Raw genomic sequence first — 24,828 nt, 5'->3', positions numbered from 1 at the left:
AATGCAGCTTCTTTATGTTACACCCTTCTTCTCAACGTAGTAGTCCGTTTGCTAGGTTCCCCCCCCCCCCCCCCCCGCCCACACACACACAAAAAAATATCCTGACTGACTGAGCTACAAAAAAATCATGAACAAGCGATGTACACGGTGTGAACAAAAATACGGAAACACCAAAAACACAACACATCAGCACACCTAATATGGTGCAGGAAACCCGTTGGTATTCAAAACAGCTTCCAGTCGCCTCGGAGTGGATAAACACAGGTCCTCTATGGTTTTGAAGGTCATCTTATACCATTTTACCCGCAAAATTGTGGCAAGTTGATGTAACGACCACCGAGGTGGATAGCGATGAAGCACCCTTCCCTCCAAAAGAACCCGCACAGCATCCATCCTGCTGAGATCTGATAACTACGGTGGCCGGGGCAGGCGCGGCAGTTCATCCTGGTGCTGACAAAACCAGTCCTGGACGGAGGAGCGCTCTGTCGTCTGGCGAAACAGCATCACCACTGGCGAACAAAAACTGTACCATACGATGGACCTGATCAAAGAAAACGGCCACTCAATTCTTGGTAGTAATGCGACCCAGCAGAGTAATCATGGTGGCGGTGGAGTACCGCGGTATGGCGCGCCCAAATCGTCACCGATCCCCCCGCCACGTTTCACTCTTCGGACTTAAACTCTGCCAGTAGTTAGAAACAGTGTAAAACAAGGCTCGTGCGACCAAACGCGTTTATTCTATTGCTCCACAGTCCAAGCATTATGGCTTCGGCACCAGATTTTCTCTTTACTGATCAGTGGTTTTGGAAACCAATGTGCCCTGTGATTCTTTGCTTACGGAGCTCCCTTCGTCTTGTTCTGGTGCTGACACAGTCCTCTAGTGCGACAGTGGCTTTTGCAGCTGTCGTCTTCTCATTCCTCGTCACAATTCTCTTCAGTTATCTCCTATCACTCAACACACACTTTCGTCAGAGTTGTGACTTAGCGGCTGATTATTTTTCGCTTTCTCTGCAAGCGGTATAAATCTTCGACACGATGGCTCTAGAAGCACCGAACACTTCAACTACCTTGATATGGAATCACACACCGTACTATAACGGACCTACACTTCCCGTTTATTAGGATTTTTGAAGCACACGTGTCCTTAATATTTCCTGTTGTTTGGGAATGACATCTATTATGAAGAATAATGAATATCCGGATAAGTGCAGATACAGTTATAATCGAATCGCTATCGCGCGACTACTTTCGCACGATAACAACAAACGAAAGCAGTTATGACAAAAAGGTAAAAATATGAAATATTTAGTGAAGCTTGGAATAAATAAAAAGAATCGGTTATAATTTTGGGTTGAAAATTACTTAAGAACGGTCGCCAGTTCATTGTGTGATCAAATATTACTGTTTGATTATTAATTGTTTATAGATTGTAATTACGTACTAATAAATGAATTATAATTAGGCGAGAACGGAATCAAAAGCAGTGACTCGAGCTCAGATGCAAAAACACAATTCATACCATGACTTAAAGTTGATCAGAAAACCAGCAAAGTAATTTGTACTGAACACAAGCACGTAGAAGTTAATTGTTCGCAAATTAGATAGCTTAGTGAATAGCTTCGCACTGTAATGCTAACTGCTGCTGATCTTAGAAAGACAAATATTCGTAAATACTTGTTTTGTATTATAGTAAGTTATTTCTGGAAAGTTTGTGATGTTTACACTATACTGTTACGTAATATGCAAATATAAGCAGAGTTTGCAATTCTGAATTTATATTTTGTTAACATTCATTTAAATTACGCTTTTCCTCTTTTAATGTTCGTCATAACTGTTTAATTAGTAGTTCTGAAGAAACAAACTTCACTGCTGTTAAATGACATTTCTAGATAGTTTTCAATTTTGTAAATTGGACTTCGGTATCTTAGTAACCAAAATTCAATAAGCTCATTATCACTTTTAGTATTTTACTGTTCTTTCACTGGTGGTATGCTCGGAGTCGATAAACGTTCATTTACACTGTAGCAGTTGCTGCAGTAGATAATCTGTTTTTCAATTAAGAAAAACTACTGCGCTGGCTAGCCGTGTACAATTTATAGATGAAACTGGTCGGATCTTACTCTGACGAGTCGCTTCAGGCTTTGTTTATCGTCACTCCATAGAACACGTTTGGGCCCACAGCACACTTCTTGAATGTTAGTTCCTCTTAACGACAATGTACTGTGCCCATTTACAACAACATAATACGCCTGTCAGTATACTGAAAATCTAGCAATTTACTCCTTATATTCCCGCACACCGAATTTGCACTTGACCCACCCATCGCTAACAACTCCCTCCGCCGACTACTTCTGCCGACTCTGCGCTTAGGCGCCGAGCGACAATACTCCTTACTTGAAATGTCTTTAGTTGTATACAGCAGCAAACTCCCTTGACTAGACCAGTGTTTATACTACATCATTATTACAACATTCTTTTTTAATTTGTTCGTTTGAATTAGTCTTTTTGTTAGGTTAGGTTAGTGGTGTTTAACGTCCCGTCGACAACGAGGCCATTAGAGACGGAGCGCAAGCTCGGGTTGGGGAAGGATGGGGAAGGAAATCGGCCGTGCCCTTTCAAAGGAACCATCCCGGCATTTGCCTGAAACGATTTAGGGAAATCACGGAAAACCTAAATCAGGATGGCCGGAGACGGGATTGAACCGTCGTCCTCCCGAATGCGAGTCCAGTATGCTAACCACTGCGCCACCTCGCTCGGTTAGTCTTTTTGTCATTTAATTATATGGCAACAATAATAAAATAAGAAAAGGTATATACAGGATGACAGTTATTGAACTATATGAAATAAAATTGTCATAACTTGTGAACGGTTTGCCTTAGGACGCTTAAACTGCACGATTTGCCGCGGGGCGTGCTGGGAGTTAGTATACACGCGCGCACGTGCAGCCCGCTTCCATGTGTATGGGTTCGTCAGAAAGCAAAAGTGGCGCATTTGGGGGACTGAAAATCCGAATTTCGCAACTGAGAAGTCTGTTCATCCTCAACGGATGACCGTGCGGTGTGTAGTGGCCAGTCAGGGGATAATCCAGGCGACGTTTCTTTATGGCACAGTGCGTACGTGAAAGTTTTGGAAGATGATTTCATCTCCATTATCTAGTTACGATGGTTTCGATAAGATGTGGGTCATGCAAGACGGAGATCAACCCCACCGAAGCAGGAGAGTGTTTAATGTCCTGGAGGAGCACTATGGGGACCGCATTCTGGCTCTGGGATAGCCACAGGCCACTGGCGTGGGCCTCGATTGGCCGTCATATTGTCCGGATCTGAACACATGCTATATTAAAGACAAGATGCGCAGCAACACTCCCAAAACCATTTCTGATCTGAAAACAGCCATTTAGAAGGTAATCGACAGCATGGATGTTCCGACACTTGAGCGGGTCACGCAGAATTTCGCTATTTGTCTTCGCGGAATCATCGCCAATGTTGGCAGGCATATCGGACACGTCATAACCTAAATCTGAATATCTGCAGTGACGTTTACATGTTGTATAAAGTGTGTGCACGGCGTAGTTTGTAACTAATTGTCGTTTCTTTTTCATATATATAGTTCAGTAACTGTCACCCTGTATGACAAAATTACGTCATAGTTACATTATGGTTACAGAATACGAAAAAATTATTAGGCACTGTGTTGTCGTGTTACAGTACGAACACCAGTAACATATTTTCGCTTTACAAGCCGCCAGGTAATGGAGCTTCTGGAACTTTGCACAGAGGGCCGGAACGGTTGGTCAGCTCCTAAGAGAGACTCCTTCCCACCGCGGGACGGAGTGGCGTTACGTGGCGCGAGCGGCCTGCGACCTGCGCCGCGTCTCAAACCGCCTCTCCCGCGTCCCTACAAGCGTCGGGCCTACGTCTTGCTTTCACTCAATGTCCAGAGCCCACCTCCGTGCCCTACTAAGCTTGAAACCCTGGTCTCTGTTGCAATTGTTGCTGTTTATTCAAATTCCGGCCGCTTCTTTGATGACAAAATCCCAGTATGGCGTGGTCGCGAGAAATCGGCCGCGGCTGAACATTGCCTAGAAGACGGGCACGAAAGAAAGTTTTAAAAAACGAGAGTTTTGGCTCAAACCACGTTATACTGAGATTCGAGTATCAAAGAAGCGGCCGAAATTAGAATAAACAGCAACGATTTTAACAGAGTCCAGGGATACACAGTTAGTAGGACCTGGAGGTGGGATTTCGACATTAAGCGAAAGTAAAGACGTAGGCTTTACGCTTGTAGGGACGCGGGAGCGACAGTTTGAGCCGTGGCACCAGCCGCTTGCGCTGACGTTTGGAGCTGGCCAATTTACATTCCGCGCATGCGGCACTCCGACGCTCTCTGGAAGGCTCCTGGAGCTCCATTACATCTATATACGCAGAACACCGTGCCATCCCTGGCAGTTAGCGATTTCAGCTCCTGATGACGACAGCGGAGACAGCTGTTGGAAGCTCGAGTGTGCTATTTGAAATGACGCAGCTTGTAAACCGAGAAGATTGTATTGAAGCATGGCGCTGCGAAAGACCCCGACGATGCAATACGAACACCAACAATTTTTGCACGTTCTAATTTATGTAGCTTTAACATAATGCACTCAGAACTACGAAGTTCACTGTTCTTACCACGGTTGACACTTGCAACGTTTTGAAGACACTGACACACAGTTGGTACAGCTCTTGGCCGCGAAAGGCAAAGGTCCCGAGTTCGAGCCTCGGTCCGGCACACAGTTTTAATCTGCCAGGAAGTTTCACATCAGCGCACACTCCGCTGCAGAGTGAAAATCTCATTCTGGAGTGCACAGTTGTCACTCGCGGTCCAACGCAGATGCTCGGCTAGCACCAGCACTTACGTTGAGGCGCCCACTCTTCGCGACGTGTTGCAGAGCCGCGGGCGCGTGCGGCTGGCGAGCGCGGACCCGCTGCGCTACCCGCTCATGTTCCACAACTACCTGACGCACCCGCACGACGTGGCGGTGCTGCGCGAGGGCGTCAAGATGGCGCTGGCGCTGGCCGAGACGGCGGCGCTGCGGCGCTTCGGCGCGCGCTTCCACCGCGTGCCGGTGCTGGGCTGCCGCCACCTGCCGCCCTTCACCGACGAGTACTGGGAGTGCGTGGTGCGCCAGTACACCATGACCATCTACCACATGTCGGGCACCTGCAAGATGGGGCCCGCCGCCGACCCGCTGGCCGTCGTCGACGAGAAGCTGCGCGTGCGCGGCGTGTCGGGGCTGCGCGTCGTCGACGCCTCCGTCTTCCCCACCATCCCCAGCGGCAACATCAACGCCCCCGTCATCATGGTCGCAGAAAAGGCCGCCGACCTCGTCAAGCAGGCGTGGCTGCCCAGGGGCAAGCGGGGCGCCAACCAGACCGCGGCCGACCAGCCGGTCAGGTGACCCGCCACGCCTGCGGATCTCTCGCTTCCGTACAACGCCCTACCTCAGACGAAAGCGCGTCGTCGAACGGAACGTTCTTCCTGAAGACCGATGTGGTCTGCACGGACAGGCTGCACGTAGCGTACCAATCTCTGGGAAGTGGTCAGAACCGAGACAAGAGTTTCGAACGTGAGAGACGTCTGTGTGGAAATGATTCAGCCTTCTGTTACAGTTCGGGAAAGGTTTATTAGACCGTAGGTTGTCTGTAGGCTTCTATATACGGAGTACAATTTGGCTTCGCATCCTTCAACAACAGATTAATTGTAACAGATTCTCATACGTGATGAAATGATTCCCAAGTGGTAACCATTTGCAATACAAACAAATTAATGAATGTGACCGTAAGGAAGACTTAATTGAAATTACGGTTGGCCGTGGACTTCGTGTTTGTGCATCAGCACCTGTCGTACCCGTTTAAGAACATAAAAGAAAAATCAAACGAGCTTTAATAAAAATGCCGCGTCCTGATTATTTTCGTCCATACATAACGAAAATGTAAGAATGTTTCTTGTTGGTTTAAATCGTGCACAGATTGCAAATATGAAGGTTATAATGATGTTACTGCTAATGTTCCAAAAAGGCCACATTCAGCTATTCCCAGCCGTAAGTCCTCAATTTCAGTTTTATACAGTTGCGCCTTGCTAGAATGCTACAGTATCGAAGCGTTTGCCCAGAAATGCGAACTGTTTATTTATCAGTATCTGCTGAGGCCTTATGGCCTTTTTCTGCACAAGTTTGTCAGTACATCCACACACTCTTAATGCAGTTCAGGTGTACATATATTTATTCTTTAATAACTGCCCTTAGCGTCTGTTTGGTACCCTAAGCGTCTAGAAGTAAAATAACAGTGTACTATAAACTTTGAAAATTACTTCTTGCATATTAGTAGTTTGAATTTGAAATATGTATGTTCCTAATGTGAAGATATTGCTTCAATAGGAAATACACTTCAAACTGTCATCCTGTGCATTTTGAGCCCATATACTTGACAATTATGCACCGACGGCGAGCTACCTGATTGTGTTATGGTGTTAGACAATACGTTTTCATTTAAGTCCATATTCTCCTTTCCCTTCTCTTTAGAAGGTTCTCACATCACCACTTTCATGACTTACTGAATGAGAGATCCTCGATTTTGATTTAAATGATTCTCTTGTTTTATGATTTACAAATATAGTCCAGGAAGGCAAAAAGGAGAGAAATATCGGAAAGTCATTATATTTCTTGAAAATTGTATTTGATTACAGGGGAGAAAATTTATAAAAATTTATTTCTTAATTATTTATTAATTTTTCATAAGTTCTGTATCTTAGTTCCTAACTACTAACTTTATACTGGAGAACTGATACGATAGTATGCTGTGTTGTTTTACGTCTGCTATCGTACATTGATACATAATAATAAAATAAATATAAATCGATTTTAATTTTTGTCCCAATCTAGACTAGGACTTGAAAAAGCTCACCAAAGACTACTAATTATTTCGTATATAATACTTGAATGGATTGATCAGGCACATAGGAATAATTATCTAGAAGGAGACTATTAGAATATTTTCATGTATTCGTTTTCCTTAATATCATTTACCCTTGTGTAAGAAACAGCTCCTAAAATCCTGGGATAACTGTTCATATGTAACAAATCAAAAAGTAAATATATATCAATTTTTAATATCTGTATTCGTGCAAAGCTGAAAACTGGTGCTATGTCTGTGTTTTAATATCATGAAGATTTGACTGCATTTCCTAGGGATGCATTGTGCGCCTACGAAGTTTGTCAGATGTTATCACCGATTAACACAGTTGTATTTGGCAAATTTCATGCAGTTTTGTGGAAATATATTTCATATTTTTATATGAATTAGGATTACAAAAACTATTTTACGATCCCTTCCATTTCCTAACCAAAAAATGAAATGTGTTATATTTTCAATCAGGACTGTTGGCAATGCTGGTGATGTGTAATTGTTAAGTGATTTTGTGAGATATGGTCGAAAATCTGTTATTTCACTCGTGGGCCAGCCACGGATGGCAATGCCATGCTTCACTGAAGGAAAAAAAGAGACATCTATTGTGTGTAAATTTTTTTGTGATTTGTCTATTAATCTTTCATTTCCTATAATAATAAGAAATAAATATATACAATACAGATTTACGTCATTCAACAAAAATTCGCAAATATTGTATAGTATACTCGTTTTAATCTCTCATAGATTACAGAAATCCATGACGGGAAGTTACAAGTAGTTGCGTGAAATACAAATTACGATTTAGCGAGCGTCTCATTACCTTTATATTTGAATCGCTTTTTACTTTACTGGCTTTCCAGATAGCTACACGTGATAGAGCCAATAATTTCTGGCATCATCAGTTCATGACTGGACTGTGGCAGTCATGTGTTTTTGTGTAATTGTGCCTCGTAAGATTAGCAGGCGGTACACGTGAAGTTTCTGACATGGTCTGTGTTGTCGTCTTTAACCCTCTATAAAAGTTCTCTTGCTTCAGAATTTAAGTTTACTTTCATCTGATGTCACTGTATCTTCTGCTTTCGGAAATGAAAATAACTTCTGTGCGTCCCAGAACAACGAAACATTATTTAGGTGGGACAATTACGAGACCATACATGGTTTATGCGTTTACGATTACTGAATCAGTTAAAATACATCTGTTTTAGAACGTTCCGCTGGAAGGTTTTTCATGTTTTTACTTCTGTTGTTTTTAAGATCTGAGGCGTCTTATACGTTTACATGAAAAATTCAGCAAATAAAGCCACAGTGAGGAAGAAACGATCGTATGGCATTTTTGGTCGGGAGACCTCTTCTGGGGTTGTTCGGCCGCGTATGCACTACTTTTTCTTTGAGGCCACCTCGGCGACGTGAGCAATGATGATGAAATGGTGATAACGGTAACCCAGCGCCTAGTCACAAAGCAGATAACATCTTGTAGCCGGTCCTTCGCATCGCAGTCAACCGCGCTGGCAAGGCAGTTGGCGAAATGATCACCGTAATAGTGTTCCTTCACGAGACACGTCATTTCATCCTCTTGACGTCGTCTTTTTGGTAGACGACATTCTCAGCGTCAAGATCTGTCCGTTGTGTGACGCAATTTATGCAGGACAAAGACTATTTAGCCATTGCTTCAGTCGCTGGCATAGTTTATGTAGGCATTTTAAAATTATCAACGCATTCAATCTTCTCTGTGCGTTACAGAGACAAGAAAATTACGTTAATCTATAGCGAGTTACTGAATAACTGACGCCCCTGACTGAAAGTGTAGAAATGTCAGGAGGTTCATCTTTCATCATTGGTCTTCATACAACAGTTTAGAGCTCGGTATCAACTTCTTCAAAAAATAAATAAAGAAAGAAAGGAAGGAAGAAAGAAAGAAAGAAAGAAAGAAAGAAAGAAAGAAAGAAAGAAAAAATTGTTATGTGGGCATAATCTCCCGGGAGTACCTGCAGGAGCATTGTCGCACTACTCGTGGCTAGAGGTAGTCTTGCTTTGATTGAGGCTGTATAAAGTAAGTCCCTTTACATTCCCGACTTAGCGCACCATAACCTCTTATATTTCCGGCAAAACGACTTCTGATGTGTGCATTCCTGCAATTACATTTTGTAGTTTGACGTCATGAGCTTTTAAATGCTGTTATCAGTGCTGATTCCAGTCCAGACACTGCAAAGTTAAAAATGCAGAAAGTACTTTTTTTTGTTTTAAGCTAAAATATCTAACGACGAACACGACAAATTTCGTGATGCTTAACTCTGTCGATTCATCTAATAATAAACTATGTTTTTGATCACGAAAGAGTTTTTTTTTTTTTTTTTTTTTTTTTTTTTGACATGAGGTACTAGAATATTATTTATTAGCTCTGTGCATTTGGTCCCGTGTATTTTCGTGTTATCTGTCGGATTAGAATCCTTAAAGCATTTTTTACACACATCATTCAAGTGATCGATGTTGGAAACTGATCTGTGTTCAGCAATGTACAAAGGTAATGCACACCCAGCTATTGCACAAGAATTACATTTTTTCACCGGTAGTGGAGATAGTTTCAGTTTCTTACTTCATATTTTGCTCTATGTTTCTTCACTTACAAATGCTTGCTCACATTGTAAATTTTTGCGTACGTTTGGGAGTGGCAATAGCTACAATAGGCTCAGCTGAATTACCTGCCACAGGCTTTAACCCATGTTTGAACTCCAAGTAGTTTTCACAATCGACAATTCTGGCTGCAGGCCTTTCTTTTAGGCGGCATTTCCATGATTATGTTTTTGTAACTGCATTAATTCCACACAATAACATCGTTACGCAGTCAAAACTCGTAATTTGTGAACAGCTGTAACGACACCGCAACACGTCGACATACGTAACTAAAATGAACATGACATTCAAAACAGTCCAGTTCCAGTATATTATTCTTGCTCTCACTCATTGTTGAGTCACGAAGCTCCCACACTTCTGCAGGTTCGCTACTGCAGTGCCGCCAAGCAGCTGACCTGTATAAACCTGCGAAACGATTGTACGTTCTGTAATTGAAGCGCAGAAGCACATTCAAAATAAAAATGCGGTACTATGGCACCATTAATTGGAGCAGCTGTCAAAAACATCACTTTTTCGATTTCCAAAAATACTGAGAGGAATACGAGTTTAAAAAATAGCGTACTTACACTTTAGGTTTGCGAGAGTATGTTTAACATTTCTATTCACTCTTACTGTCATCAGAACTGTGACTCTCAACGAGACTGGCAAAATATTAAGTCCCTTTCAGGAGGCTACTACCGTTTCTCGGAGGCAGATAAGAATGTCATTCGGCAATTTCTTCGGTCCATACCTGCTACAATACTACTACTTGGTTTCGTACTTCAGTTTCTTTAAAACAGACAAACACACCTGTGTGTATTTATGTATACACACCAGACTGCGTAAGGAAGTATGTAAAATGTTTTGTACATAATTAAGATAGCCTTGTATAAATTGCCAAGAAATAGTTAAAATTAGCAGGTTGTAAGAAAATTCATGAGAGCAAGGAACTGTTTTGGTTCGCATTAGACTACATTATGCGAGTGTAAACGAAGAGTTCATTAGTCTCTCTAGCGGATACTAGTGGTGTAAAAGTGCTTTGCGGTACAATATGCCTGCGTCGAGTTTTTCCCCATAGAGTAATCGTTTATTTTCCCTCCCCAGAAAGGGAATTAGGGAAGTCAAGGACTGTTATATACAGGGTGGTCCATTGATCGTGACCGGGCCAAATATCTCACGAAATATGCGTCAAATGAAAAAACTAAAAAGAACGAAACTTGTCTAGCTTGAAGGGGCAAACCAGATGGCGCTTTGGTTGGCCCGCTAGATGGCGCTGCCATAGGTCAAACGGATATCAACCGCGTTTCTGAAAATAGGAACCCCATTTTTTATTACATATTCGTGTAGTACGTAGAGAAATATGAATGTGTTTTAGTTGGACCATTTTTTTCGCTTTGTGATAGATGGCGCTGTAATAGTCACAAACATATGGCTCACAATTTTAGACGAACAGTTGGTAACAGGTAGGGTTTTTAAATTAAAATACAGAACGTAGGTACGTTTGAACATTTTATTTCGGTTGTTCCAATGTGATACATGTACCTTTGTGAACGTATCATTTCTGAGAACGCATGCTGTTGCAGCATAATTACCTGTAAATACCACGTTAATGCAGTAAATGCTCAAAATGATGTCCGTCAACCTCAATGCATTTGGCAATACGTGTAACGACATTCCTCTCAACAGCGAGTAGTTCGCCTTCCGTAATGTTCGCACATGCATTGACAATGCGCTGACGCATGTTGTCAGGCATTGTCGGTGGATCACGATAGCAAATATCCTTCAACTTTCCCCGCAGAAAGAAATCCGGGGACGTCAGATCCGGTGAACATGCGTGCCATGGTATGGTGCTTCTACCTGTCATGAAATATGCTATTCAATACCGCTTCAACCGCACGCGAGCTATGTGCCGGACGTCCATCATGTTGGAAGTACATCGCAATTGTCTCATGCAGTGAAACATCTTGTAGTAACATCGGTAGAACATTACGTTGGAAATCAGCATACATTGCACCATTTAGATTGCCATCGATAAAATGAGGGCCAATTATCCTTCCTCCCATAATGCCGCACCATACATTAACCTGCCAAGGTCCCTGATGTTCCAATTGTCGCAGCCATCCTGGATATCCGTTGCTCAATAGTGCATATTATGCCGGTTTACGTTACCGCTGTTGGTGAATGACACTTCGTCGCTAAATAGAACGCGTGCAAAAAATCAGTCATCGTCCCGTAATTTCTCTTGTGCCCAGTGGCAGAACTGTACACGACGTTAAAAGTCGTCGCCATGCAATTCCTGGTGCATAGAAATATGGTACGGGTGCAATCGATGTTGATGTAGCATTCTCAACAAAATGGTTCAAATGGCTCTGAGCACTATGGGACTCAACTGCTGAGGTCATTAGTCCCCTAGAACTTAGAACTAGTTAAACCTAACTAACCTAAGGACATCACAAACATCCATGCCCGAGGCAGGATTCGAACCTGCGACCGTAGTGGTCTTGCGGTTCCAGACTGCAGCGCCTTTAACCGCACGGCCACTTCGGCCGGCGCATTCTCAACACCGACGTTTTTGAGATTCCCGATTCTCGCGAAATTTGTCTGCTACTGATGTGCGGAGTAGCCGCGACAGCAGCTAAAACACCTACTGGGGCATCATCATTTGTTGCAGGTCGTGGTTGACGTTTCACATGTGGCTGAACACTTCCTGTTTCCTTAAATAACGTAACTATCCGGCGAACGGTCCGGACACTTGGATGATGTCGTCCAGGATACCGAGCAGCATACATAGCACACGCCCGTTGGGCATTTTGATCACAATAGTCATACTTGAACACGATATCGATCTTTTCCGCAATTGGTAAACGGTCCATTTTAACACGGGTAATATATCACGAAGCAAATACAGTCTGCACTGGCGGAATGTTATGTGATACCACGTACTTATACGTATGTGACTATTACAGCGCCATCAATCACAAAGCGAAAGAAGTGGTCCAACTAAAACATTCATATTTCTTTACGTACTACACGAATATGTAATAAAAATGGGAGTTCCTATTTTTAAAAATGCAGTTGAAATCCGTTTGACCTATGGCAGCGCCATCTAGCGGGCCAAACGTAGCGCCATCTGGTTTCCCCCTTCAAGCTAGACGAGTTTCGTTCTTTGTAGTTTTTTCGTTTGGTGCATATTTCGTGAAATATTTGGCCCTGTCACTGCCAATGGACCACCCTGTATATTAGGAAGAGATACTTAGCACAATAGTGAGGCTGTAGCGATGATACATAGCCGAAAGTGAACAAGAACTGCGTTTCCTCCTGCTTGTAAGGTATCTTGTGCCGGGTGTAATTTAAGATATCGGCGTAGGCTAAATAAGAAGATAGCGTCACGGGTGGACTTGGAGGACGACTAAATGTCACTCGTGGGAAACAGAATACAAGGACATACACGTTCCGATACGTGGGAAGCAGGACAGATAAAGATGAGTTCACGTAAAGCACAGAAGCAAGAAGGAGGTCAGGAGGGCGTTTAGAAGAAGTAGTACCGTAGCAGCAGCAGCTAATCTCTATGAATGTAAAAATTGTAACTAATTGTGTATGTTAAAACGAGTCCAACAGTCCGCGCCACGCTCCTGATTCATTCTATTTACTCTAATCATTTTACTGATTTAATTTAGGTTTCGGAACTCGTTGAAGTTTTAATAGAATCAACTGCGATGAATACTGTCGTAAGTTCTTTGAAAATATGTGCACAGTACCTGATCTTTCTATCTCTCTTTCCCAATATTTCTCAAGAATTTGCCTAGTTCAACAGTGTGGATGGAATGCAGTCTGATAAACTCCAACGACATTTTATGCAAATGGTTTTATCTCTTCTAAATTAAGCATAGAAAGGTTCTTGTATGACACATCACGTAAACTATGCCTCGGTAGTTTGAGAAGCCTATTTTGCTTCCTCTCTTGTGTACTGGACAAATGACAGCTGGCTGCCAACGCCTCAGTCCTCCGAAGTTCAGTCTGCAGTCCGCTTCCCCCATACTTTCTGCCCATACCATATCCTCTCCTGGTACTTTATTGCTTTTCATATGGCATGAGGTTTTCACTACATCTTCCTCCGTCATGTCGATCTCTGTCTCATTTGTTTCTTCTTGGTTTTCATTGAAACTGCTTTATGTTCGGCAGTTGAGTAGCTCGGTGAAATATTCTTTCCATCGCTCTAAGACTGGTTTAGCGTCGATAATCAAGTTTCCATTTTGTCAGTGATGTACTCACTTTTGGCATTTAAACTTTTCCTCTGTTTTCACAGTCTGGAGAAATCTGCCTCTGTTCGGAATGCGGCTATACAATTCCACATTTTCACGAATTTTTGTTAGGTACTTTCTGTTTTCAGTTCTCAGTTGTCTTGTCTCTCTGCGCTCTTCTTGATATGTTTTCGTCAGTGTTTCACTATCTGCGTTCTAAAGCCATAACTCTCGCGCTTTCTTTTTCTCGTACCTACATCTTCGCACTTCTCATCAAATTATGTTTTTCCCTATTTTTTTCTTTCTACCTAGCACTTCATTCGCAGCCTCTGTCGTGGCTGTCTTAATAGTGTGCCACACTTTCTCCACGTCTTCGTCATCTGCATTTACTAGCAAATCGAAAATATTATTTATTTCTAACCCATACTCTTCCCGTCTTCCCCGCACGTTTTAGATTTTCCACACAAACCCCCGAATGTAGTTTTCTTATCAGTTCTGACCTTTTCTATGTTTAGTTCTGCTTGCACGAAGAACTGGTCTGTCCCACAATCCTCGTCGGGCTACAAAGTCTTTCACTATTAGCTGTGTTGCGTATCAATCACTACATGATCTGTCTGACTGATGGTTTTCCCGTCCGATGAACACCACAATCCTAGATGAATTTTCTCATGAGAGAGTGTCGTTGAGCTGATAACCACGTTCTTTATAGCGGAAAATGTCATCCCGAAGCCGTTATCGTTGGTTTCATCATGCAAGCTGCACTTTCCTGTAGGGGGAGAACAGATACTTCGTTTGCCTACTTACGCGTTAAACTACATGTTTGTTCATTTTGGGGACTTCTTCGTAAACACTATCTATCTGTTTCTAAGAACACCTACCATGTTCTCAGTAGGGGTGTGAACATTGATGAGGGTTACGTCACAGCTTTTTCATTCGATTACAATGTGCGACAAACACTTGGTCACAAATTTGAGCTCCTTTATTTGGTTTGCCGCGCTATTACTGACGGCAAAACTGTTTTATTTGGATCCATCTGCGTAGAATATTAAAGTGTTGCTATTTGAAAGTTGCTGTATGATGCGCGTACCCTTCACCTATCCATCTAGTTCAGTGCAATGACGCTGCATCTGTCTTATAATGTTTTACCTCCGAAGCTACTACCATAGTGGTCCCTTGACGGATGACGCTTCGGAAATTCCAAGTATCTGTTATCAAATCGTTTATCCTCTTTCACTGGAGAGCCTGCCTTGCATCAATCCATCTGATATTGACTTTCCGACTTCGACTTTTTAACTTTAAGGATCAGCTTTCACAACTATCAAGATAAACAACTGTGAAAAGGCCAATTACTGTTCGGTTACACTATTGGCAACAAGATACTGGAAATAGTAAGAACCTTGGAATACCTAGGAGCGACCGTCGAGAGCGACGTAAAATGGAACGAACATACGTAAGTATTTGTAGAAAAAGCAGATACCAGGCTGAAATTAACCGAAAATCAGTCAGGAAAGTAGGTTACGAAACGCTAATTCGATCGATTAACGAATTCCTCGTCAATGTGGGACTCCGACAGCTTGGAGTAAAGTCCGAGACAAAATCTCTCGTCTGGAAGCACTAATTGGGGCGCTATTGATTGTCAGGTAATATCTACATCTACATCGATACTCCGCAAATCACATTTAAATGCCTGGCAGAGTGTTCGTCGAACCGCCTTCTGTATTGTTCCAATCTCACACAGCGCTCGGAAAGAACGAACACTTATATCTTTCCGTGCGAGCTCTCATTTCCCTTATTTCATCATGGTCATAGTTTCTTCCTATGTAGGTCGGCGTCAACAAAATATTTTCGCATTCGGAGGGGAAAGTTGGTGATTCGAATTTCGTGAGAAGATGCCGCCGCAACAAAAAAAACGCGTTTGCTTTAATGATGTCCACCCCAAATTTTGTATCATTTCAGTGACTCTCCCCTGTTTGTGTTGTTGTTGTGGTCTTCAGTCCTGAGACTGGTTTGATGCAGCTCTCCATGCTACTCTATCCTGTGCAAGCTTCATCATCTCCCAGTACCTACTGCAACCTAAATCCTTTTGAATCTGCTTGGTGTATTCATCTCTTGGTCTCCCTCTACGATTTTTACCCTCCAATGCTAAATTGGTGATCCCTTGATGCCTCAGAACATGTCCTACCAATCGATCCCTTCTTCTAGTCAAGTTGTGCCACAAGATCCTCTTCTCCCCAATTCTATTCAATATCCCCTCATTACTTATGTGATGTACCCATCTAATCTTCGGCATTCTTCTGTAGCACCACATTTCGAAATCTCCTATTCTCTTCTTGCCCAAACTATTTATCGTCCATGTTTCACTTCCATACATGGCTACACTCCATACAAATACTTTCAGAAATGACTTCCTGACACTTAAATCTATACTCGATGTTAACAAATTTCTCTTCTTCAGAAACGCTTTCCTTGCCATTGCCAGTCTACATTTTATATCCTCTCTACTTCGACCATCATCAGTTATTTTGCTCCCCAAATAGCAAAACTCCTTTACTACTTTAAGTGTCTCATTTCCTAGTCTAATGCCCTCAGCATCTCCCGACTTAATTTGACTACATTCCATTATCCTCGTTTTGCTTTTGTTGATGTTCACCTTATATCCTCCTTTCAAGACGCTATCCATTCGGTTCAATTGCTCTTCCAAGTCCTTTGCTGTCTCTGACAGAATTACAATGTCATCGGCAAACCTCAAGGTTTTTATTTCTTCTCCATGGATTTTAATACCTACTCCGAATTTTTCTTTTGTTTCCTTCACTGCTTGCACAATATACAGATTGATTAACATCGGGGATAGGCTACAACCCTGTCTCACTCCCTTCCCAACCGCTGCTTCCCTTTCATGCCCCTCGACTCTTATAACTGCCATCTGTTTTCTGTACAAATTGTAAAGAGCCTTTCGCTCCCTGTATTTTACCCCTGCCACCTTCAGACTTTGAAAGAGAGTATTCTAGTCAACATTGTCAAAAGCTTTCTCTAAGTCTACAATTTCTAGAAACGTAGGTTTGCCTTTTCTTAATCTGTTTTTTAAGATAAGTCGCAGGGTTAGTATTGCCTCACGTGTTCCAACATTTCTACGGAATCCAAACTGATCTTCCCCGAGGTCGGCTTCTACTAGTTTTTCCATTCGTCTGTAAAGAATTCGCGTTAGTATTTTGCAGCTGTGCCTTATTAAACTGATAGTTCGGTAATTTTCACGTCTGTCAACACCTGTTTTCTTTGGGATTTGAGTTATTATATTCTTCTTGAAGTCTGAGGGTATTTCGCCTGTCTCATACATCTTGCTCACCAGATGGTACAGTTTTGTCAGGACTGGCTCTCCCAAGGCTGTCAGTAGTTGTAATGGAATGTTATCTACTCCCGGGGCCTTGTTTCGACTCAGTTCTTTCAGTGCTCTGTCAAACTCTTCACGCAGTATCATATCTCCCATTTCATCTTCATCTACATCCTCTTTCATTTCCATAATATTGTCCTCAAGTACATCGCCCTTGTATAGACCCTCTATATACTCCATCCACCTCTCTGCTTTCCCTTCTTTGCTTAGAACTGGGTTTCCATCTGAGCTCTTGATATTCATACAAGTGGTTCTCTTTTCTCCAAAGGCCTCTTTAATTTTCCTGTAGGCAGTATCTATCTTACCCCCAGTGAGATAAGCCTCTACATCCTTACATTTGTCCTCTAGCCATCCCTGCTTAGCCATTTTGCACTTCCTGTCAATCTCATTTTTGAGACGTTTGTATTCCTTTTTGTCTGCTTCATTTACTGCATTTTTATATTTTCTCCTTTCATCAATTAAATTCAATATTTCTTCTGTTACCCAAGGATTTCTACGAGCCCTCGTCTTTTTACCTACTTGATCCTCTGCTGCCTTCACTACTTCATCCCTCAGAGCTACCCATTCTTCTACTGTATTTCTTTCCCCCATTCCTGTCAATTGTTCCCTTATGCTCTCCCTGAAACTCTGTACAACCTCTTGTTTAGCCAGTTTATCCCCTATTTCGCGATAATACAGAACGTGCTGCCCTTCTTTGAACTTCTCGATGTACTCTGTCAATCCTATCTGATAAGGATCCCACACAGTGCAGCAGTATTCTAAAAAAGGCCGGACAAGCATAGTGTAGGCAGCCTCCCTAGTAGCTCTGTTACATTTCCTAAGCGTCCTGCCAATAAAACGCAGTCTTTGGTTAGCCTTCCCCACAACATTTCCTCTGTGTTCCTTCCTATTTGAGTTGTTGTTAATTGTATTTCCTAGGTATTTATTTGAATTTACGGCACTTAGATTTGACTGATTTATGGTGCAACCAAAGTTTAACGGGTTTCTTTTAGCATTCATGTGAATGACATCACAGTTTTCGTTATTCAGGGTCAATTTCCAATTTTCGCAACATATGCTTGAATTGAATATTGTACCGGACGAATTTGATACCGTTGTAGCCATAGAGTTCATAAAATAACAGTAAAAACTACTCTTGGGAGAGACACTCGGAATTTAATACAGGCGATTCTCAGTTAATTAAAAACTACTCTTTCGGCAGCAGTCGGCGTAATTTCACCTTTTAGTGGGCCGTAACGGCACGTAAGGGCAGCTTGCCATCTAGCTAAGTAACGCTTAGGCGTAGAAATTCTATTAGCAACCAAGCTTTCTCTTTCAATAAAGGGACACTCTTGAACTGGCTTAAAACAATTGTTCGAGATATTTGAAATTTCCTGAGAGTAGGGGCACCAATGATCCGAAAGGAAGGCTAAAATAGGCTTTGTACTGTCAGAATGTACAGTTTATGGCGAACGCTGATCTCCGTACGAAAATAGTCTGTGTTAAAATACAAATTGCCACCCTAGTCTCCTGTCCTTCGGATGTACGTAACAGCAACGGTTGTCAAAAAGAAAAAAAAAGGAAAAATTTGTTACAATTCGAAGAGGTGAATTACCACTGCATTTATGTGACCCATCGATTATATTTAACATATCGCTGAATGGACACTAATTCTGTAGTGCAGAGTAGTGTCTGGAATTTTAGCATTAGTATGGAGGAATAAAACGGAGAGGCTGCAAAGGCCACTCGTCCGAACAATGCCAAAGGAGTGTAAGGTTTGGGTTCGACTGACCGGTCGCACTGATTTGGATATCTTGTGTCGGTCACTCGTTACAGATCGCAGGAAAGCACATATCAGAAATCACTTTGCCCGAAATATAAGAGGTTATGGTGCGTGAAACCTTCACCCGGTTCTCATACCCGTCAGAGCACCTATAGCAAGAATTTTATCGCAGTGAGATGAATTAAAACTGCATTTTATGATTACTAAAGAATTGTGTTACACAGCGGAGATGCTTTATAATGTGTACTCAGATGAATAGTATTGACTTAGTATGTAATTTTTGAAAACTATTCTTCGCGAGGTGCAGCAAAATCTTTGAGAGCGAAAAAGCAAACCTCATAAAACTGTTAAGTTATTAGATCGCTTTGCTACCACATTCAGTCTGCCAAAAAGTTCTGGTGCTGACATCAGCAGCAACTGACCCAGACAACACAGATCTCAAAAATAGAGACCACCTCAAACCAGTCGCCTAATTTCGGGTATCTTCAGGAGTCTATGTACACAAACTTCCAGCAAATCATAATGTCAGTACTGCAGGAGTAATAGTAATTAAAAAATACGGTGCAGTGATTTTAATGTGAAGTTAGGAGAAGAAATCCAAACACGACTTCCAGGCAATTACAAAGCTTTAGAAAAAAATTATACTCTCGAGTTAGGAAGAAAGTTTGAAACAATCAAAAGAACCTTCGTTAATTGATCTTCTAAAGGATGGGATATTCTGATGAAAAAAACTGACAAAATGTTGCAGCAGTGGCTAACTGTCCACTTCGTTGATTGGAATCCGCAAAACGGGGACACTATTCGCTTTTTGGCTGAAAACAAACAAACACGTCCACACAGGCCTCGAAGGCCCAACGGTACCGACTGGTCGTCGCGTCGTCATCAACGCTTAGGCGTGACCGGGAGAGGCACGTGGTCAGCACACCGACCCCCCGGCCGCTGTCAGTTTTCGTGACCGCTGTCTCTACTTCTCAGTCAAGCAGCTCCTCAGTTGGCGTCATAAGGGCCGAGTGCACTCCGCTTGACAACAGTACTCGGCAAACCCGGACGGTGACCCATCCAACTGCTGGCCAAGCACTGAACTGCGTAGATCTGACGAGAACTAGTGTTGGGCCGCTGGCAGCTTTTGCGCTCAGGTAGCCGAATATAAAAGTGCGATTGGAATAAACACTTTTCCGGATTTAATTGTTTTCGCTGTTGCTGTTCTATCCTTACCACATTCTGACGCAGAAGTAGAAGAGGTATTTAGCTCCATGAATATTCTGAAAAATAAACATCGGAGCAGACTCTCTGAACAAACTGTAAATTCTCTTCTTCTCATTAGTAACCAAATCAAGATTAAAAGCGTGAGATGGTTAACTTATGATCTCCCAGAAGATGATGTTAGCCACGTCGGTAAAGGAAGACCAGCAGAAACTGAAGAGGCTACGACTTCTTCTTCAGTTAACACAACTAATGATCCTGCAGACTTCTTATGTGGTTCTGAATTTTAGATTAAAGTACCTAGCCAGTAATTATATTTTTTTTATGAAAGCGTAGCGTAATACATATACCGTGACGTGTTACAGCAAAAGTCCAATCGGAGTACTCGCCACTGAGAACAACTTTTACTATGAGGTAAGCCGTGAAATAAAAAAAAATTGCTGTTCCCTGAATCTTTTGAATGGCGTTGACCTTTTTATATAGAACAGCCGATTTTTTTCACGATTTCACGGTTGGTCTCATAATAGAAATTGGAGTTATGAGTTCACTATTTGGGCTTTCAATATAACACATTTAAAATGTCACAGTGCATATATTTTATTTTATTAATAATCTCAGGTACATAATTACAACTAGAAAATTTTAATGGCTAAAAGCTGCCTTTTTATTTTGATTTTTCAGATCGAAAGCCTGAGACACGAATAATGTCCAGTTTCCATTGAGTGGAGCATTTAAGGGCATAGTTCATGAATTTAATTTTTTCCAGGTTTTTGTGACTGTGTATATGTTAGAACTAATTTTGTTCTTAAAGATAACAACACACTTTCACTACCGTACATCAATAAATTAGTATGATTTTTAGTCTTCATACAATTTCGTAAAATATATCTAGAATAAAAGCAAAACATTATCATTAAAAATATCTTGTAGTACATTATTGTCTCCCAATAACCAAGAGCTTAAAATAAATAGACATTATTTTTGCCCTTAAGAAAGTTCAGCGACGTTTAGCGCATTCTTAGTGAACGCTACTTCTCGTATCTAGCGGAATTTTTAACACCGGCTAGCGACTTCATATTTTATTCAACGCCAACACTGTTCGCCCCCACCTGGTGTCTATCGGGTAGTTCCCCGCTGTAATCGCCGGACGTCCGTCGTACTGCAAAATGCCACCAACCCTAGTCTGGTAAACACGTTTACTAAGTCATTTAGCGATCAAGTACAATGCTTCATTTCCTATGAAAGATTAGAGATTTGGCTCAAATGGCTCTGAGCACTATGGGACTCAACTGCTGTGGTCATCAGTCCCCTAGAACTTAGAACTACTTAAACCTAACTAACCTAAGGACGTCACACACATCCATGCCCGAGGCAGGATTCGAACCTGCGACCGTAGCAGTCGCACAGTTCCGGACTGCGCGCCTAGAACCGCGAGACCGCCGCGGCCGGCGATTAGAGATTTGTCTGCCTTTTCTATTAAATAATAAAAGAGAAAGGAAATTATGGTAACGGGAATAAATTAAAAATTTAACAACAGTTCATTCACAGTACGCAATAAAAACAGAAGCTAGCTGATCTGGTGCCTGAGTCTTCCTAATACGCCTTCTTCTGCATGTAGCTCCTGAAAACGGACAAATTAACTCTCTGAGGGGCAGCAGGTAAACGCCATAAAAATTTACTCTAGAGGGTCATTTGAAATTTGATCCACGTGTTACGCTTTACTTTTATTACTGTGATATGTTCTCTACAATAGATTTGTAAAAATTAACCTTAACAACAACAAAATATTAGCATTAAATGTGGTCACCGCAACTAACCATCGCCCCATTACAATATACAAGTTCGATAGTTGGCGGTTCAATTTTGGTAGGCAATAACTTTCTTGGTTTTTCTAGTATCTGTTGAAACAGTTCTTGCCTGCTTTCAGGCAGAAAGGTACTTTGAACACTGAAGACATACTCAGGGTTCGGACGAGGGTTTCTCTAGAACTCCACACCATCTAGATGAAGAGCGAACAGGCTGATCTTTACTGCTTTCGTGGCGATTACATTCGTCTACGTATGGCCTGTGTGCCTTGACCTGAAGTAATAAATTATTTTTGTACACAGAGGATGAAGCAGCAGCTACAGAAACTGTTTTTTGAGCCAACAAAGTGTTTTACACATCTGGACTAAATTGAATGTCCGGTCATTGTCATCGCTGTCAACACTGTTGTCACTAGAAGGCATTTCATCAAATAATATTCGGTAACATTCTTACTCTGTTACTCTTTTTCTGGCGAGATTTACTGGATGGAGAAGAAAGGCGGTCGTTAGAGCCACTAACCACACACAAATCCGCCTGTGCAGTACAGCAAATTCCATTCGAATAAAAAGTAATATTACATGTACACTGATCGAAGGTCAACATATAAATATAAACACTTACTACTAAATATAGCCGTATAAAGAAGAGCTACAGAGAGAAATGCACGATACTTTCAAGAACAACACAATGCATGAAATAGCAGATCGTGTCACAAATGTACGGCAAAAGTACTGCACTGTCATTCTCACGTCACTTAGTGGCACATTAGTCAACAATTAGTTGTTTAGTTGAGAGAACTACCACCCTTGAGCGGTAATCTGAGAAAAATATATGGTTAGCCACACTAACCACCACGCTTTCAAAGCGTCTATGTAATATGATAGGTTACAATAACGCCCACCCTTCAAAGTGTTAACTCGAAAAACAGATTTCTTCAACCTCAGTTTTCACCCTTTAGCAATGGCTGTTCGTAATATTCAAATAATGGTAGGTCCCCGATTACAACATGGTTTTTGTGAGAGTTCCACTAAATTAGACTCAACAGCAGGAGACTGTTCATTTTTTGTAGTACTCAACCACTTATCGCTTTTCGAGAATAGCGGCGAACCGTGAATGGACAAAGTTTTCTTTTATTTGCTTATTTAATTTGATATTATGATTATTTGTATCTTGACACTGAGAGAGCCAAAATTTATCAATCTTGTTCGATTTCTACGTTTACTACAGAAAACAACAGAAACAAAATAACCGAAAATCGGTTATTTCAGAAACCGGTTATTAAGAGCGGTTTTAACAGTAACGTTAAACTTCCCTGAAAACAAAAAAGCGATATAACCGAAAACCGATGATTTCAGCGAAAACCACCATCTCTAGAGCAAAGCTGAACAGTGTAATGGTCTACTAATGGAAGGTGGCAGGTTTCAGGTATTAGCTAACGCAGACGACACAGCGTTAGCGAGCGAGAGCGAGCAAGAATTTTGAGGAGACGTACAAAAGGGTAGCCACAGCAGCACACAGCACACAGCAGCAAGTAAAGCGCAACTGCTCATCAATGCACAAAGCACTACGTGGAACTAAATATTCTCTGGGACAGGTCTGTCCAGCCTTTTAGCTTACCTGGGTCACAGTGGAAGAATACGATTATTTTGTGCCCCCCCAAAAAAAAAATAAAAAATAAAAATTCTGAAATTTTATATATGAAATTTCATTACTAATTTTTTTATCTAAGTAATCGAAAACCATAGAATTAATGTGACATTTTATTTTGATTTTGGGAGCTACTGTGTCAATATCACGTTCGATAAAAGTGAAAGCAATTCTCGCGATGTTCATCTAAGATTTTGGTTCTATTTTTACTGTTTGTGTGCCGTACTGTTGAAAATAACTGTTCACAAACGTAAGTCCTTCCAAACAAAGTTGACATATATGACGCATGACTGTGCAACAATCTCTGACCATGTATGATTTGAGAAAGTCCATCAACTATACATGATCAGATTTTTCTTGTAGTTGTATGTCACACTGCAGCTCTATGCATTCCCTCTGAAAATCTTCTGGCAACGTATCCACATTGTTTGTAAAAAGAGTCGCATAAAATACAAAACAACTGATTGTTTTTTCTAAAATCCTGGAATTGATTTATAAATTCTTCCGTCAAACCGGGAAGCATGGCTGCGTCTTTAACACTATGATCTAACATAACTTTACAAAAATAGTATTTTATGTTTTTTTTTTAAAAAAAACGACTCCGTGATACATGTTCAGTTCTTGGGATGCACTGATACTCCCTTTGCGCTGCATTCGGTTCGTGGGCCGCGGGTTGAACACCCGTGCTCGACTGATCACAGTGGACTAAGAAAAATTCATGTGTGTTCATCAGTTCATGTACCTGGGAAGCTAGTACAATTGTTTCAAATGGCTCTGATCACTAGGGGACTCAACTTCTGAGGTCATTAGTCCCCTAGAACTTAGAACTAGTTAAACCTAACTAACCTAAGGACATCACACACATCCATGCCCGAGGCAGGATTCGAACCTGCGACCGTTGCGGACTCGCGGTTCCAGACTGCAGCGCCTAGAACCGCACGGCCACTTCGGCCGGCGCTAGTACAATTGTTACATCCAAAGATGTACGAGTAAATGAAATAATTTCTGCTATCTACAGACATCTGTTCGTCCTCAGGGATACGTTGAAGGCAAAAGCTGTATCACACGCAGCCAAAGTGAAATTGTTCAATGCTATTATTCTCTGCTCTACGGTTCAGAGAGCCAACTAAAATGGAAACGAAATGACATTTGAAAGAAAGGCGATGAGAAGAATCTGAGGCCAGGTGAGGGACGGAGATACTTGGCGAGCAAGAAAGAGTAATAAAA

General features: G+C 41.8%; 1 protein-coding gene across 1 annotated transcript in view; it reads left to right on the top strand.

Moving 5' to 3' along the window:
* Positions 1-5,437, top strand: part of LOC124545960 (glucose dehydrogenase [FAD, quinone]) — an 82,721-nt gene extending 77,284 nt beyond the window's left edge. Inside the window, exon 6 of the mRNA XM_047124925.1 lies at positions 4,928-5,437. Coding sequence (XP_046980881.1) covers positions 4,928-5,437 — 510 coding nt within the window. The remainder of the gene's footprint in view (positions 1-4,927) is intronic.
* The last annotated feature ends 19,391 nt before the right edge of the window (positions 5,438-24,828 follow it).

This window comes from Schistocerca americana, chromosome 8 (genome assembly GCF_021461395.2).
Source record: "Schistocerca americana isolate TAMUIC-IGC-003095 chromosome 8, iqSchAmer2.1, whole genome shotgun sequence".
NCBI lineage: Eukaryota > Metazoa > Arthropoda > Insecta > Orthoptera > Acrididae > Schistocerca > Schistocerca americana.
The sequence above is the reverse complement of the archived record's forward strand: the minus strand, read 5'-3'. Positions and strand labels throughout refer to the sequence as shown.